The sequence below is a fragment of the Plecotus auritus genome (genome assembly GCF_963455305.1).
Source record: "Plecotus auritus genome assembly, chromosome: X".
Taxonomy (NCBI): Eukaryota; Metazoa; Chordata; class Mammalia; order Chiroptera; family Vespertilionidae; genus Plecotus; species Plecotus auritus.
Genome location: NC_137784.1, coordinates 112,571,608 through 112,590,831, shown reverse-complemented (window position 1 = coordinate 112,590,831; position 19,224 = coordinate 112,571,608). Strand labels below are relative to the sequence as shown.

General features: G+C 37.7%; 1 protein-coding gene across 2 annotated transcripts in view; it reads left to right on the top strand.

Moving 5' to 3' along the window:
* The window catches only part of GPC3 (glypican 3), a 658,140-nt gene that overhangs the window by 498,013 nt on the left and 140,903 nt on the right, over nucleotides 1–19,224 (top strand). For both annotated transcript variants that reach the window (XM_080652923.1, XM_080652922.1), the window contains exon 5: nucleotides 7,336–7,461. In XM_080652923.1, coding sequence (XP_080509049.1) covers nucleotides 7,336–7,461 — 126 coding nt within the window. The remainder of the gene's footprint in view (nucleotides 1–7,335; nucleotides 7,462–19,224) is intronic.

Below are 19,224 nucleotides of genomic sequence, written 5' to 3'. Positions count from 1 at the left end.
GCTTTTTTCATAAAAATGTTATTTATATTAACATATAATGGCTCATTATTGTTAGTTTAAAATCAATAATAAAATTTTAAGTTTTTTCTGAGTTTTAATTTCTAAAGCAGCAAATATCAATAGATATATATCACATATATGTCTATTATGTGATATATATCTATATATCTAGAGACAAAAGGTCTTTGGGGTCCTCAACAATTTTTAAGAGAGTTAAGGGGCTGTATTAGTTATCTAGTGCTATACAACAAATTATCCCCAAAAAGTGATTTAAAATGACAAACATTCATTATCTCACAGTCTCTGTCAGGAATTTGGGAATTGCTTAGCTGGGTGGTTCTCAATCTCTAAGGAAATTTCAATCAAGATGTTGCTTGGGGCTAGCAGTCATCTGAAGCATTAACTGAGGCTGGAGGATCTACTTTCAAGGTGGCTTACTTATACCTTTAGCAAGTTAGTTCTGGTTGTTGGAAGGAAGCTTTTAGTTCCTCACCACATGGACCTCATGTGTATCTTTACCACATGGCCTCCAACTTCCCCAGAATAAGTGATCCATGGAAGACAGCAAGGAGAAAGCTGTTGTTTTTAATGACCTAATCTGGGAAGTGACATACTCTCAATTCCAACGTGCTTGATTTGTTAAAAGTGAGTCACAAATTCTAGTCTACATTCAAGGGGGAGGGAAATTAAACTCCACCTCTTGAAGGGAATAGTATCAAAGAATGTGTGAACATATTTAAAAACCACTGCAGGTTCCTGGCACCAAAATATTTGGGAACCATTTCCCTATGGTATGAAGGTTCTCTGTGAAGTTTTTGTTTTTCTGGGAAGGCAAAATTAGACTGTTTCTCCAGGTTTTTTTAAACTCCTGACAGTCCTTTGTCCATTGTTCACCATTGCTTTCACTCTTTGCCCAAACCAATGAGGAATTAACCTGTCATTGATTTTTAACTGGTAGAAATCCCTTGCATATTAGACTGAAGCAAGTAATTTATATAATATTATATATTCATTACATATAAATAAAATATAAATTCTTAGTGCAATATACTTTGTATTCAACTCAGCAGAATTTTAGAAAACACCTATTATGTGCCAGAAAATATACTGGGAACTAAAAATCAAGACATAGTCTCTGCTTTCCAAATCCGTGTAATGTGGAAATGGACTTAAATACAAATAATTCCAAAACAGTTTTGTAAGTGCAAAAGAATGTTCAGAGTATATAGAAGCAGCCAATTAGAAAAGAGAAAACCTCTCTGCCCAGGGAGTTCTGGTGAAGGCTTCATGGAGGAGGTAGTATATGGATTTATAACAGAATTTTATGCAGAACTTTTTCAAAGTAAACACTCTAGCAGTCCCATTTTGAAATTACTTGGACATTTTTTTGAGTAAGTAGGGGGTTCAGCAAGGCCCTGCTGCCATGCCTTTTATCTTGGGCTCTGTGGAGGGAAAGAGAAGACTCTGTGGGTGTTGATAAGACTTGAGTATGTGGTAGTCAGGCAGGGCTCCTTTGGGTGTTGGAAACATGAACCTGACCCATGATGCTTCTCATCTTTTTGGTAAAGTGAATCCTTAGAGTCTGTTGTGGGAGCCAGGCTTTCTGAATTCTCTGGCAGAATAAGAAAACAAAACGGCAAGAGAGTGTCCAATTTCATATAACTCCCTCAAATAGGCATTGTAAAACCTCTTAGGGAAAGAAAAGAATTGGGGATTAAGATGATCTCTGGCTAAATGCACTGCCCCCTGCAATCCGATGTTATTGGAGGGCTTGTTTTGGCAATGTTAGTACATTTGTAAATTTCTCAGTATGATCTGCACAGCATTTTACACTTTTCAGTACAATGTATGTGCTGCCAGCACCCCTCACACCCATGCTCAAACTCCAACCTCTGTGGTTAAAAATATAATAATTGGAAAGGAACCCTATTGTAGCATTCAGTCTCTGGAGGTTGTGAGCAAGCTGTCTTAGTCTGATTACGAGTTGAAAAGCCGATTGCCTTATTAAAAATAACAGCACACAAAGAAATGCAGGATTCCTTTGGTAGCTTTCAGAAGTCATCTGTTTGTTTTGTCTGCCCCCAGCTGGGTAGTGTACAACACACAACTAACCTTAGAAATAACTTAGTTGAATTTAAGGGTGATTTGTTATTCAACTGGTGGCCATTGTATGGGACCCAATATTATCCTTTTAAGGTATCAATATTGAAAATATCATCAGATTTAAAACGATGAGGATAGGACAGTAGAAATGAGATTTTCGTAGCCTTTTCCAACTCTAATATTTTCAGCACATCTCAGATGTCAGCCTCTTCCTTCTTTGCCCTTTTGAATGTCTCTTTCACCATTTCCCTTATGATCTGTTTTCCTTGTCATTTGCATATCCTCCATAAAGTTTGGTAGAATCCATAAGCAATATCTTTCCCTTCCTGAAACCCCAAATCTGTAGTTGAATAGTCCATCCTGCATGTATATACCAAACTTCTGGCCCAACTGCTGACCTGTGAAAAAATCACACAGTCCCTCCACCCTTGTGAAATTACATCTGTGTGTTCCAGCCTTCCCCTTCCTGCTCTCCTCCTCCTCCTCCCTTTTCCCTCTGATTTGGTCTATAGGGGCAATAGATTAGGTGACACTAGTAAATGACCTAGAAAGAAATGAACAAAAGCTGATCTCAGCTCCCGGTCCAAATCAATGCTGACTCCCACTCCCTCTCAGATTGTTGCTCTGGTTTGGATAGGCAGCTTTGTAAGTTCAATGGTGACTTCCACCCTCTGAACAAAATAACTAAGTATGTCCTGAGTGAATCAATGAGTTTTGGGTCTGGTACAAGTCATTCTGCCCTAAATTGGACTCTACTTCTTTCAACATTTGTCAACACCATCTATATGCTAAATATTGTGTAAGGATTAGACTGTGATGAATAGGAGGAGCTCCTCCTAGCCTAGTTAGACAAACATACACACAAATAAATACTTTTCATACATTAGGAGGTAGTGCCAAAAACAGTTATGCACAAAAGTATGGCAACATCATAGATGGGGAAGTTAGCAGCTCTCCTGTGAGAGTCAAGAAAGGCTTCTTGTAAAAGGTGACTTTTGAGCTGGGCCTTGAAGAACTAGTAGAAATTCAACAGACGGAGGAGAGAAAAAGGTGATCCTGTCAAAGGTAACAGTGTGAGAAAAAAGTATTGGCTAATCTTTGGAATGGTAGTAATTTATAGTTGGGGTCAGACTGTGAAGGTTTCTTTGCAGCAGCATTAAGCATGACCCTGCATCATTTTAATTATAACTATTTTAGTTTATGTGCTTTTCTGTGTTTTCAATTTTTTTAAAGAATAATGATTGCATATTACTTTATATTGAGAGAAAAATAACCTTAATGATAAAGGAGAAGTGTTCAGGATCTGCAGTTTGGGATAAAAGGCTATTTTTACTTTTAGTGATTTCCAATTAGTGCTGCTTTGATGTCTGCCCAAGCAAATCATTGCAAGAATGCAAAGGAAATACCTTCCCCCACAACCCAAGATGGGAACTCTCCTCTTGAGAATGGTGAGAGCCCTCAAGGGAAGATCATGTGCACCCAGCTGCAATATTTCAAAATGGTTCATGAATGCAAAGGGGCCCTGTCCTTTAGTACCACATTTAACACATTGAATGGAAACCTCTATGAAGAGACTCTTTTTTCCTGAGCAGAGTAACCAAGTGTTTGGTTTGTCCTAAGTCTGTGGTTCGGCAAACTGCGGCTCACGAGACACATGCGGCTCTTTGGCCCTTTGAGTGTGGCTCTTCCACAAAATACCATAGCCTGGGCGAGTCTATTTTGAAAAAGTGGCGTTAGAAGTTTAAGTTTAAAAAATTTGGCTCTCAAAAGAAATTTCAATCGTTATACTGTTGATATTTGGCTCTGTTGACTAATGAGTTTGCCAACCACTGTCATGAGTGATATCCATGGGCTCCACTATTTATATGTCAAACAGTTTGTTTGGCATGTATGTATTAGAATAAAGTGGAATTGGAATCAAAGAGCATGACCTTCAATCAAATTATATTTCCCATCACGGACAACTAATTGTCCAAATTTCTGTCTTTTTTTTTCTAGAGACAATTCAGTTGAGCAGACTGCCTTAGTTCATGGGTGGAGATTTTTTTGTAGTCTGTCACAGGTTACTAGCACAAAGAAAAGAAATCTTGACTAAGGCATATATGGGTAATTAGTATGTCACTTAATTTAAAGAAAGATAGTTTCAGCTATCTTTCTTTAAAAAGGGAAATAGAAATATTCAACTGATCTCCTTTAAAAATTGTAAGCATGGCAATAGAAAGCGTCATTTAAGAAAACATAAAAATAAAATACATTTAATTCCCATGCCAGAGCAAGTTTAGGAAAGAATGACAATGAAGAGGAGAAATGAGAGAGGCTCAGTAAACTCAGTAGGAGGTAATACCCCTATCACTCTGCTACTTTCTGGCTGTGGTATCAGAGGACATTATTACCCACCTGTTGTCGTCACTCTCTTTTGTAAAGCTCATTAATTCTCCAACAGTTTTGAAAGTCTTTCTTCTACGTTGCAAAATAATATTTCTGGATTTATTTTCAAAAATCAAATTTTCTTTTGGAAACCAAGGTTTATTTTCTCATAGTGTTAGAAGGTTTTGCATGAAGGAATGGCCTGCATGTAACACTGTACTTGAGGACTCAAAAGCATTGGCCAGTTTGCTAGAAGCACTGGTACCCTGCTCTTTATTCTCCCAAAGGTGGGTACTGTCTCATCCAATAGGCCCTAGAAATTATTTGAGAACTGGCATTTATTTCATTATTCTTAGGTTTTTCCTAATAAAATTCACCTTGGATTCTAAGCAGGTACTAATGGTAATAATATACACTAAGAATAAAAAAGAACTCAGTGAACAAGTCTGTCAAAAAGAAAAGGTTATAGCCCAGCTGGTGTTGCTCAGTGGTTGAGCATCGACCCATGCACCAAGAGGTCATGTTCGATTCCTGGTCAGAGCACATGTCCAGGTTGTGGACTCGATCCCCAGTAAGGGGTCATGCAGGAGGCAGCCAATTGATGTTTCACTCTCACATCAATGTTTCTCTCTTTCTCCCTTTCCCTTCCTTTCTCTCTAAAAATCAATAAAAAAATCTTTAAACGCACACACACACACACACAATATCTTCCCAGGTCCATCTTGTATGTTCTGTGATGATAATGAGTACCCTATAAAGTAGGATGGCCTTTTATTTCCCCAAATTACCTTGTTTAACTTTCAAAAAGGTTCTCCTGAGTTCTAGAATTTGATGACCTAGACTGTGGTTACATTATTCACATTCTTTGTGTTTTTTTAGACATTTATCTTGATCCCATCAATTAATATCCTTCCATACTAAAGTGTGAGGTCTTATATTTATCATAGCCCCTCATCCTCTTAACATTGAGATAGACTCTCTCTGAACCCTCACCAATTTTTTGGTGATCTTTATCATTACTAAAAAAAAAAAAGTCAAGAGTTAGGAGACTGGGAGATGTTCAGAGTGTTGTTGTTTTTTTAACTTCTAGGGAAGTCAAATTGGAAGGCTTTTCTATGAGTTCAATTTTTCTTGCCATGTGCTATGTTTAGTGAGAGAGTTTTGAGGTAGGAAGAGTCCTAAGGGAAACTCTTTCATTAAAGAGTGAGCCATTGCTTCTTATAGACTAATGGCCATATTCCATTACCTCACGGAGAGGGGAGAATTACTCAGCCTCAGCCTTTAGTCTTTCAGTTTCCACTCTTGGGGACTGTATTATTACCTTGTAAAACAGAGCATCTCTCCTATTAGCATTAATTGAACCCATCTTTTTCCTCTGTGAGAAGCTATAATGTTGACTTTTATTTTCAGAGCCCTACATTGAGCCTCTTCACTTTGGAAACTGATGGAGTTCAGCCACTAGGAGTTAACTGTGAGGGGTTTGAGCATAGCAGGAAGCAACTTTTGGGGTATCAGGAGTTATATATGTCTCAATAACCTTTCTTGAGTTATTCTGTCCATCACCCTGCCTTTACTGTAATTCGAGCATTTGTGAAGATATGCTGATTATTATAAGCTCTCTGTCTTTTAAATTATTAGTTGAAATGAAATGTTTTATGATAATAAAATGGAAAATGGCATTAGTTATAAGAAAATAATTTCTACCAGTCTCCTACTTTTGGCCAGATCTGAGAACAACCCCCAAAAGGCTTTTCTGGGCTTAGGACTCCCACCAGTGTCCAAATGAGATTCAGACCTATGGCTCCTCCAGAGACTTATGTATCAAAGGAATCCGTTCTTAGCCTGGAGACATAATTGAATAATTAGTCCACTGCCAGCAAATTCTTTGGCAGAGTCTCCAAAAACTTTGTAGAGACTTAAGATAGACTTGGATATGAAGCACTCTTTAATTTCCTTTCTACCAGGAATATCACTTTAGAAAATAAAAAGTGTTTTATTTTTGTTTACCACAGGCTATTTATTGCATAGATATTTAATACTCCTCTATAAGCATATCCACATCTCTCCAATCTGTAATTTTTTTTATATTGTGTGCCCATGTATATCAGTAACAAGAAAATAGGCCAGAAATTGGTTGGGTATTTATGCGTGTGTTCTCTCTCTCTCTCTCTCTCTCTCTCTCTCTCTCTCTCTCTCTCTCTCTCTCTCTCTCGTCTTATCATATATAGCATAAAATCCAAAGCAAATAAATAATAAAATATACTAGAACCCACTCCCTTCTCTCTCCTCCCTCCTCCTATAGGAACCAACCACAATATACAGACAAAGAAACCTTCCTCCTCTAGCAGTTTCTCTGACTATATTATCAGGAGAATTTCATAGAGTTTATACTGCTCTGAGCTCCCTGCAATTCTGATCTGCAACTACTAGCTAGAGCCTACATGGAAGGGGGCCATCTCTAGGGTAATAGCATTGTAAATTACAATCAATGCACTCAATTACACTCAGAAATCAAAAGATATGTAGTGTTCCAGTGTGCCTTGTAATCAGCACCTTTGAGAATGTAGGTAACAGCATTCTGAACAAAAAAAATGGAAGCTGAATATGTTAGAAAACGAAGGGTGGAATTAAATCATCTTTCTGATAGGAACAGCACCTTATATGGCAGGCAACTTTTTTCTCATATAATTTTATTGATTTTTGCAAAAAACAAAATTGTGGCCTTTTAGCCAAGAATGTCTTTAAAACTCATTTACTGCTCTAATCAGCCTGGTAGAGCCTTTCTGTCATGCTGATAAGGAAATTAAACTTTTCTCATACTGGGTTCACTTGCCTGTTATGAACAGATGTTTGTTTTTCTTTCAGGGAACTAATTCAGAAGCTGAAATCGTTCATCAGCTTCTATAGTGCTTTGCCTGGCTACATCTGCAGCCATAGCCCTGTGGCCGAAAATGATACTCTTTGCTGGAATGGACAAGAACTTGTGGAGAGGTAATCTTTTTGAATGATATAGCAATGTTTGAAAAATAATTATCATATATCCATCTCAAGGATAATTATGTCTTCTTTTACCTCCATTAATTTCACAAGAAAAATTCTAGGAAAAACATACATATGAGCATCTATGACATGCCAGATGCTTTCTGTAACTCATAGACCTCAGAATTTACAAACTTTGAAGCACCTAGAGAATTATGTATTCAATCTTTAGCTTCTTCCAGCTCCTAATTATGTTGGCCCATATTCATTGATTGATTAGAAGAAATCATATTCATACTAATAACTTTAATTTATTGGAGTTAATTACATATTAAGCACAATACTAAGTATTTGTCTCTATTAACTCTCTTTATCCTTACACCAATCCTATTAAATAGATAGTGTTATTTTCCTGCTTTAGTGATGAAGGTGAAGGAAAGAAGAAAGGAGGGGGAAAAGGAGTACTATTTCACTGAGCAATTTTAATGTAGTATTTCACCATTTGAGTGTTTGTTAGTATAATCTGTTTTAACATTCATCATCTATGAAGAATTTGCTCATAACTGGAAAGGAAATAATATATATGCATTTATTCAGCAAATATTAACTGAGAACCTTCTGCCAGTCATCTTACAATGAATGAAACAGGAAAAATTTCCTGTCCTCACAGAGCTTTCATTCTAATGGGCTAATTGGCTTTGCATGTATAAGGAATAGCTTTCAATTAAGGAATTAAATCAGGGAATTAAATCATGCTTAGGAAACCACATGGATTTGAGGAACATGCTTTTAAAAATGTTTGTACAAGTGGTAGTATGTTTTAGAGAATGTACAGAAGAGACCTGAACTCAAGTTCTGAATCTTTTATGGATTATTAGTTGCTTAATCTAGGGCAAGTGACTTAACCTCTCTGAGCCTTGCTTTCCCCATGTAAAATATGGTATGGTTGTATTAGAGACCCTCTGCCGCTGACAATATGTGTGTTTTTCCTCATTTATTCATTCATACTTTTTTAAAAATTTTATTGTTTAAGGTATTACAAATAGTAGTACATATGTCTCTTATTTTTTCCCCAATGACCTCCCCCCGGCCTCCCCTACCCCCCAGCACATGCTCTCGTCCCGCCGCCCCCAGTGTCTTAGATCTGTTGGCTGTGCTTATATGCATGCATACAAGTCCTTTGGTTGATCTCTTACCCCCGCCCCAACCCTCCCCTACCTTCCTGCTGTAGTTTGACAGTCTGTTCGATGCTTCTTTGCCTCTATTTTTGTTCAACAGTTTGTAATGTTCTTTATTATCCAAAAATGAGTGAGATCATGTGGTATTTATCTTTCACTGACTGACTTCACTTAACATAATGCTCTCCATATCCATCCATGCTGTTGCAAATGGTAAGAATTCCTTCTTTTTTACAGCAGTATAGTATTCCTTGTGTAGATGTACCACAGTTTTCTAATCCATTCCTCTGCTGATGGGCATTTAGGCTGTTTCCAAATCTTAGCTATTATAAATTGCACTGCTATGAACATAGGGGTGCATATATCCTTTCTGAATAGTGTTTCTGTTTTCTTGGGATATGTTCCTAGAAGTGGTATTACTGGGTCAAATGGAAGTTCCATTTTTAATTTTTTGAGGAAACGTCATACTGTTTTCCACAGTGGCTGCACCGGTCTGCATTCCCACCAGCAGTGCACGAGGGTTCCTTTTTCTCCACATCCTCTCCAGCACTTGTCATTTGTTGATTTCTTGATGATAGCCATTCTGAGAGGTGTCAGATGGTACCTCATTGCTGTTTTGATTTGCATCTCTTGGATGATTAGTGACTTTGAGCATGGTTTTATATGTCTCTTGGCTTTCTGAATGTCCTCTTTCAAAAAGTGTCTAATTAGGTCCTTAGACCATTTTTTGATTGGGTTGTTTATCTTTCTTTTGTTAAGTTGTATGAGTTCCCTGTAAATGTTGGAGATTAAACACTTATTGGAGGCAACATTGGCAAATATGTTCTCCCATGCAGTGGGCTTTCTTGTTGTTTTGTTGATGGTTTCTTTTGCTGTGTGGAAGCTTTTTATTTTGATGTAGTCCCATTTATTTATTTTCTCTTTAGTTTTCATTGCCCAAGGAGCTGTATTGGTAAAGATATTGCTACGACAAATGTCTGCTATTTTGTTGCCTATGGCTTCCTCTAAGATTTTTATGGTTTCCCATCTTACGTTTAAGTCCTTTATCCATTTTGACTTTATTTTTGTGTATAGTGTAAGTTGGTGGTCTAGTTTAATTTTTTTTGCAAGTATCTGTCCAGTTTTCCCAACACCATTTATTGAAGAGACTGTCTTGTCTCCATTGTATGCTCTTGCCTCCTTTGTCAAATATTAATTGAGCATACTGTCTTGTGTCGATCTCTGGGTTCTCTGTTCTGTTCCACTGGTCTATATGTCTGTTCTTGTACCAGTACCAGGCAGTTCTGAGAACAGTGGCTTTGTAGTATAGCTTGATATCTGGTATTGTGATCCCTCCAACATTGTTCTTTCTCAAGATTTCTGCAGCTATTCAGGGTCTTTTTTTATTCCAGATAAATTTTTGGAGAATTTGTTCTAGGTCTTTGAAGTATGCCGTTGGTATTTTAATGGGGATTGTGTTGAATTTATAGATTGCTTTGAGTATTATGGACATTTTAATGATGTTGATTCTACCAATCCATGAACATGGTATATTCTTCCATTTCTTAATGTCTTCCTCTATCTCTATTTTTAGAGTCCTGAAATTTTCTGAGTACAGGTCCTTTGTCTCCTTGGTTAAGTTTATTACTAGGTATCTTAATTTTTTTTTGGTGCAATGGTAAATGGGATTGCTTTTTTAATTTATCTGTGAGTTCATTATTGGTGTATAGAAAAGCCATAGACTTCTGGGTGTTAATTTTGTATCCTGCTACATTGCCGAATTCATTTATTAAGTCTAGTAGTTTTTTGATGGAGTCTTTGAGGTTTTCTATGTACAATATCATGTCATCTGCGAAAAAGGGCAGTTTTACTTCTTTTCCAATTTGGATGCCTTTTATTTCTTCTTCTTGTCTGATCACAATGGCCAGTACTTCCAGTACTATGTTGAAGAGGAGTGGTGAGAGTGGGCATCCTTGTATTGTTCCTGTTCTTAGGGGAAATGGTTTTAGTTTTTGTCCATTGAGTATGATGTTGGCTGTGGGTTTGTCATATATGACTTTTATTATGTTGAAGTATGATCCTTGTATTCCCACCTTGCTGAGAGTTTTTATCAAAAAAGGGTGTTGGATTTTGTCAAATACTTTTTCTGCATCAATGTATATGATTATATGATTTTTATCTCTCAGTTTGTTTATGTGGTGTATCACATTTATTGATTTGCAGATATTGTACCATCCTTGCATCCCCGGGATAAATCCCACTTGGTCATGGTGTATGATCTTTCTAATGTAATGCTGGATTCGATTTGCTAGAATTTTGTTGAGGATTTTGGCATCTATGTTCATGAGGGATATTGGCCTGTAATTCTCTTTCTTTGTATTGTCTTTATCTGGTTTTGGGATTAGGGTAATGCTGGCTTTGTAGAAAGAGCTTGGAAGTGCTCCTTACTCTTGATTTTTTTTTTTTTGAATAGTCTGAGGAAGATAGGTTTTAGTTCTTCCTTGAATGTTTGATAAAACTCCCCTGTGAAGCCGCCTGGTCCGGGGCTTTTTTTTCTTGGAAGTTTTTTTTGTTGTTGTTGTTTTTGTTTTGTTTTTTGTTTTTTGTTTTTTTAATTATTATTACTGCTTCAATTTCCTCCATAGTTATCGGCCTATTCAGATTTTTTTATTCCTCCTGGTTGAGTTTTGGAAGGTCGTATTTTTTTAGGAATATGTCCATTTCTTCTAGGTTGACCAGTTTGTTGGAGTAGAGTTGCTCATAGTATTTTTTTACAATTCTTCGTATTTCTGTGCGTTCTGTTGTTATTTCACCTCTTTCGTTTCTGATTTTGTTTATTTGGGTACTCTCTCTTTGCTTCTTGGTGAGCCTGGCTAGAGGTTCACCAATCTTTTTTATCCTTTCAAAGAACCAGCTCTTGGTTTCATTTATATTTTGTATTGTTTTTTGTGGTCTCTATGTCATTTATTTCCACTCTGATCCTTATTATGTCCTTCCTTCTGCTCAATCTAGGCTTTTCTTGTTGCTCTCTTTTTAATTCTTCAAGTTGCAGAGTTAGATGGTTTATTATCAGTTTTTCTTGTTTTATTGAGGTAGGCCTGTAATGCTATGAACTTCCCTCTCAGGACTGCTTTCAGTATGTCCCATATATTTTGGGATTGTTGTGTTTTCATTGTCGTTTGTTTCCAGGATGTGTTTTATTTCTTCTTTGATCTCTTTGGTAACCCACTCATTGTTTAATAGTGTGCTATTCAGCCTCCAAGTGTTTGAATTTTTGTGATTGTTTTTACTGTAATTGATTTCTAATTTTATGCCATTGTGATCTGAGAAGATGCTTGATATGATTTCAATCCTCTTGAATTTGGAGAGACTTTGCCTGTGTCCCAATATGTGGTCTCTCTTTGAAAATGTCCCATGTGCGCTTGAGAAGAATGTATATTCTCTAGTTTTGGGGTGGAATGTTCTAAAGTTGTCAATTAAGTCCATCTGATCTAGTGAGTCGTTTAAGATTGATGTTTCTTTGCTAATTTTTTGTCTAGAGCAGTGGTTCTCAACCTTTCTAATGCCGCGACCCTTTAATACAGTTCCTCATGTTGTGGTGACCCCCCAACCATAAAATTATTTTCGTTGCTACTTCATAACTGTAATTTAAATATCTGTGTTTTAAATATCTGTGTTTTCCGATGGTCTTAGGCTCTATAGCAGCGGTTCTCAACCTGTGGGTCGCGACCCACAGGTTGAGAACCGCTAGCAGGGTCGCCTAAGACCATCGGAAAACACAGATATTTACATACGATTCATTAACAGGAGCAAAATTACAGTTATGAAGTAGCAACGAAAATAATTTTATGGTTGGGGGTCACCACAACATGAGGAACTGTATTAAAGGGTTGCGGCATTAGAAAGGTTGAGAACCACTGGTCTAGAGGATTTATCAAGTGATGTTAATGGGGTATTAAATTCTCCTACTATGAAAAAAAAAAAAGAAAGCCCTGACCGGTTTGGCTCAGTGGATAGAGCGTTGGCCTGTGGACTGAAGGGTCCCAGGTTCGATTCCAGTCAAGGGCATGTACCTTGGTTGTGGGCACATCCCCAGTAGGAGGTGTGCAGGAGGCAGGTGATCGATGTTTCTCTGTAATCGATGTTTCTAACTCTCTATCCCTCTCCCTTCCTCTCTGTAAAAATCAATAAAATATATTTTAAAAAATTCTCCTACTATGATTGTGTTGCTGTCAATCTCCCCCCTGATATCTTCCAGAAGTTTGTTTATGTATTTGGGTGCTCCTGCATAGGGTGCATAAATGTTTACCAGAGTTATATCCTCTTGTTGTATCGATCTTTTTAGAATTATGAAGTGGCCTTTATTGTCTCTTGTTATGGTCTTCACTTTGAGGTCTATTTTGTCAGATATAAGTATTGCTACCCCAACTTTTTTCTTCATTTCCATTTGCCTGATAGATATTTTTCCATCCCTTCACTTTCAGTCTGTGTGAGTCCCTTGTTACGAGGTGGGTCTCCTGTAGACAGCATATATACTGAGTGGCCAGATTATTATGATCTCTGAACGCATAATAATCTGGCCACTCAGTGTATATTGGTCATGTTTTCTTATCCATTCACTCACTCGATGTCTTTTGATTGGAGCATTTAATCCACTTTACATTTAATGTTATTATTGATAAGTACTTGTTTGTAGCCATTTCTGTACTTTATGCCTGTGTTCCTTCTTCCCTTTCTATTTCTTCTTTTTACAGCATTCCCTTCAGCATTTCTTACATTACTGGCTTGGTAGTGATAAACTCCCTTAGCCTTTTTTTTTGTCTGCAAAGCTCCTGATTTCCCCTTCAATTTTGATTCATAGTCTTGCTGGATAGAGTATTCCTGGATTCAGTCCTCTGCTTTGCATCACTTTGTATACCTCCTTTTATTCCCTTCTAGCTTGATGTGTTTCTGATGAGAAATCATTTGATAATCTTATGAGGGATCCTTTGTAGGTAACTCTCTGTCTCTCTCTTGCAGCCTTTAAGATTCTTTACTATGTGTGGCTTTGGGTCAGTTACTTAGAAAGGCTGAAGGTCCTTCTCTTTAAGGGAAGGGTATCTCACAGGGTCATTGTAATTGTTAGGTGAGGTCATAAATCTAAATCTCCTAGCAGATTGGTACACACTGGAAGTTTAATTCAGGTTACTTCTCTTCTTTCTCTCTTCCCCCTCTACCTTCCTCTTCCCAATACAAGGTAAAATACATGCCTGAAAATAGCTTGTTTCTTAACTAAGCTATTTTACTGAACTGGGACAGTGATAAGGAGATGCTAATGAGACTGAGGTTGGATGCCACCCTCTATGAGGCACTGAACTTGCCTGTAGATACTTTCCTGTAGCAAATTCAAATCAAGCTGTAGTGATTAATGGTCCCAGACAGCCCAGGGCACTCTGGAGGAATAGTGTGTATTTATCATTCTAAAAGCTCATCAGGTACTAAGTAGAATCATGAAAATATACCTATTATGTCAAAATTTTTAAATTGTCAGAATAAAGCATTTGATATTTGGCTTCCTATAAAGTATATGCTTTAAAACAGGCATAAACTATGGTATTAAAAAGAAAGTTCCCAAAGGTCAAATATATGGTTCTTGTATAAACTTGATGAGAAACAATCCCAGTTATTTACCTACTAATATGTTAGTATGGTGAAAAATGAACAACTCCTGAGTACTAATTTGTTTTAAGCAGCATTCTTCTAATAATTATATCTTAATAAAAAGGAAATTTTAGTTTACAATATATTTATTTATCAGTGCAATCAATCATCCATTTATTTACTCATTTAACCAATATTTGAGCACCTAATATATATCAAGCACTAATATTGGTTTCTTCACTGTTGTGAATATTGAAAGCAAATGTTGTAACCTGACTGGATATATTTTCTAATATGTCAGAAGATCCAGTTTTAGTTCATTGCAAAGATCCAGTTTTAGTTCTGCCCACACCTACATTTTGTGAATTAGCGGGAATTTTTAAATTGAATTTTGCTCATATAAACTACTTCATGTCCAGTATACTTTTGTGAAGGATGTTGCCCTGTGGCCAAGAAAGTCCTCTTGGTGGAACTCAAAGACTGTTAGATTTGTATGGGCCCAAAGTTAGCTAAATGTACCTATGTGCCATTAAAAGAACCCTCTTGACTGAAATATTTTTGTTTATTATGCTAGCTTCATATATCTTAGGGTATTGAACAAAATAATAAAATTAAGTATTATGGTATGGAGAAAAGCTATTATTCCAAACTCCTATTTTATATACTTCTGAGAAATATTTTTTAAACAACTTTTATCATTGATATATATTCTCCAGGAAAGGAAGGAAGGAAGGAAGACAACAAAAGAGGAAAAGAGGAAGAAAGGAAATCAAACATATCTGTAGACAGAATAAGGATAATGTAATCCAGGAAGTAACTCTTTCGTGGTTAGTACACTCAGGTTATAATTAACTCATACTTAAATTACCTAATGCAATGATGGGACTAGGGAATAGTGTCAAACTAGATTTTTTAAAAATTACTTATCAATATACATTTAATAATATGAAGTTCTATAGCCTGAGGATGTGTGTACCCTCTATTTGTACCATTTATAAAGGTTAGTTTTGTGCTGCATGTCTCATCTATATATAGTTAAAACCTTTTCAGAGCTTTTCATTGAATTTCTTATTTAATTTAGTCTTAAGTAACAGTTACAACTTCATATTGTCAATGGATTGTAACTTTATTATCTTTATAGGTTAGGTTTGTGTTTATTTGAAAATATTTTACTTTTAGTCAAGAAAATTTATGAAGTTCAAAGATCCTAATAGAGAATAAGACTTGCCAGTGGAGATACCTGATTTAAAAAATATATTGACACTGAAGAAAATATAAATATCCATATCAGCTATGTTATCAGAGCTATTTATACCCCCCCTACTATGGATGTACCGATCTCTCAACTTTTAAAAAGTTAAATAAGTCATTGTCTCTCTAAATAAAGTCATATTTCACATCCTTTTCATTTTTATCTCTTATGAATCCAATCAACTGAAAGATAAATGAGGAGAGGGTTTTCATAGATCTAGTCTCAGGGAGTACCACATAAGCCTATCATTTGTCCTTCTCACCTCCACACAACCACCCCATCTTGGCTTGAGATAAACATTGGCTTCCAGGATTTAGTTGGAATCTTCGAATTAGCAAGCTTGACTTATATGAAATATTCTCTTTCATGTAAGCCATTGTATATACTGTGGGCAAAGGCTTCCTATAATTGTCGAAGGCAGAAAATTCTCCATCTTTTGCCTTTGTGAAACTACAGAGCATTTCAATTAGAGAATCCCTAAGACCAAGAGAAAAGTAAAGAACCCATGGAAGTAAGCTAACTACATTGGCACTGAAATTACCTATATGAAGAATGAACAGCCGAAACTGGTTTGGCTCAGTGGATAGAGCGTCGACCTGCGGACTGAAGGGTCCCGGGTTCGATTCCGGTCAAGGGCATGTACCTTGGTTGCAGGCACATCCCCAGCAGGAGGTGTGCAGGAGGCAGCTGATCGATGTTTCTCTCTCATCGATGTTTCTAACTCTCTATCCCTCTCCCTTCCTCTCTGTAAAAAATCAATAAAATATATTTAAAAAAAAAAGAATGAACAATTTAGTAAATACATTCTTAAATACCTTTTTAGAACTGTTAGGCCAAATCCTCCATAATAAAAGACTAATATGCAAATAGACCGAATGGTCAAACAACCGAATAACCGGTCCCTATGACATGTGCTGACCACCAGGGGGCGTGCGCGGAACATGGTGGGCATCGGCCATGGTGGGATGGTGGAGCAGGTGAGCAGGGATGCCAGACCAAGGTGGGGTGCCAGTCACTGTCATAGGGGCAAGCCTCTGGTGGTTACTGAAAATTACTTTCTCCTGCATGCCACGGTCTCACCCAGCATTTGTACCCGCTGCCGGCGCCCAGTGCCAGTCCCAATCACTTGGCGCCATCAGCGGCCCTGATCGCCCATGAGGGTTTCTCCACCTCCCCCTGCTACTGAGGGGCGATTGGGGCAGCAGCCGTTGCTGGCACCGACTGACAGTGCAGACTCCACTCACATCCGCTGCTGGTGCCTGCCCCAATTGCTCCACGCTATCAGTGGGTGCCAGCGGGGCCAGTGCTGTTAGCACATGGGAGTGGCGGTAGCGGGAGTGGGGCTGCCGGCAGACAGGGGACTGAGGGCTGTGGCAGGAGGGGCTGGGCTGGGGCATGGAGGATGGGCCGAGACCCACTCCTGTGTCTACTGCAGCCTTGCAGCCCACAGTTTCTTTCAAGGTGCATGAATTTGTGCACTGGGCCCTTAGCATATAGATAATTGAATGAAATTTTCATTCTTCTTCTGGATGATTCTGTATGTAAGCCCCATTTAATACTGTATATAAGCCCCATTTTATTGTTTAATTAAGATTAATGTTAAATTAGTGTAACTGTTTAAACCTCTACATGTTAAAAAAAAACCTAGTTGGAGAGAAAAATCCTTTTTGTCTTTACATTTAACATCTGACAATTAAGGTTAATTCAACAAAAATTGAGTATTTGTTATATACTACATCATGTGTGGCATACAGTGATAAACAGAATCCAGTGCCTATGCCTGCTGAGGAGTTCACAACTTATTGAGAAGGATGAGGGGGGGAGGGGGGAATAAACCAGCATCCTTCCTCAGTAGTCCAGGGAGTTCCCCTTAGAGGCATCACAACAGAGGTTCTACCTGTTTTTATTGAGTGTGTGTGTGTGTGTGTGTGTGTGTGTGTGTGTGTGTTTTATAGAGGTGAAATTCACATAATGTAACATTGACCATTTAAGGTATACAATTTAGTGGCATTTAGTTTATTCACAATATTCTACAATTATCACTTCTATCTAGTTCCAGACATTTCATCACTCCAAAGAGAAACATTTTACCCATTACTAGTCCACTTCCCATGTTCCCCTTTCTCCAGCCCCGGGCAACCAACAATCTGTTCTGTGTCTCTGGATTTATCGATTCTGGATTTTTTTATATAAAAGGAATCATTCACTTAGCTAATGTTTTTTTATCTTTTTTTTAAATTTATTGATTTTTACAGAGAGGAGAGGAGAGGGAGAGAGAGTTAGAAACATTGATGAGAGAGAAACATCGATCAGCTGCCTCCTGCACACCTCCTACTGGGGATATGCCCACAACCAAGGTACATGCCCTTGACTGGAATCGAACCTGGGACCCTTCAGTCCGCAGGCTGATGCTCTATCCACTGAGCTAAACTGGTTATGGCTTAGCTAATGTTTTGAAGATTCATTCAAGTTGTAACATGCATCATTACTTTATTACTTTTTTTGGCCAAATAATATTTTATTGTACAGGTATAACACATTTTGTTTTCTTTGCATTTTATATGAATCCTGAGCAACTACTGCTCTATCAGCTTTCTTCAACCACCTCTGGATTCAGCTTGGCTCACCCTTCACTTTGAGGACAGGACAGCCAAACTGTCAGGTCTACCATCCCATCATACTTGACTACCACCTAAATGCTAGCTTCTCCTTGACCTGGCCTCAAGTCTCTAAGTCTTTTTCTATATGTCTTTGCAATTATGCTTCCCTGAGTCTTTTTTTCTCAGGTCTATGTGTGTGGCTAACTTGCCCTTCCTATAGTCAGCACACCTCCTATAGGGGTTTATACTTCCCTTGTGACTTTGAAGCTTATCAATTCTGCTAATACAACTACTTGTACTTTACTTTGTGGCATGATGCCTTAGTTCCCTTTGTGATTCAGTCTTAAGCTGATCTTGATTCTCCTCTGTCATGTTACTGAGCTGGATGGGATTGACAAAAACCACAAAGAGGCAAATTTCAAATTTCATGGCAGTCATAAAAAAGCATAAAGTAGTGGGTTTCAGTCCACAACTTTGGGGGATTTCTGCTCCAGGATGTATTAGCTTTCTCCTATCTGAGTCTCAGTTTTCCCTTATGTACAGTGGAGTTATTAATTTATACCTTAAAGGATTATTGAGAGGATTCAGAGAGATTGTGAAATGCAGGGTATAGTGCCTAGAACACAGTAATCCCTCAAGAAACTGTAGCTATGATTGCTGTTATTAAATAAAACAAGCCAAGAAAAACAGACATTGTAATTCTTTACTGGAAGATAGATGGAGTGAAGCCTGATTTTAGCTCCCTTCAGTGATCCACAGCTTCACCCACTCCTCTCATTATTATCTTATTTCTTCTCTCTCATGCAAAACAATAACAATAGCAGCAACAAAACACACACACACACACACACACACACACACACACACACACACACACACAAAATCCCCTTCTCTGGTCCTGCCTGGTGCAAAAGGTAGGCATTTGGATCTACTGTGGATCAAGTGAAAGTTATTTGCATCTGACAGTATGTACTGGTTGACCTTCCTCCCTTGAATATCTTCTTCTTTAACAAAAAGTTTCAATAATTCCTCGTAGGACATCATAGTGATTAACCCAGGCAGTCTTCCGAAATTACTTACATTGTAAGCCAGAATTGGTCTAGTTGAACATCAAATCTAGTTGACC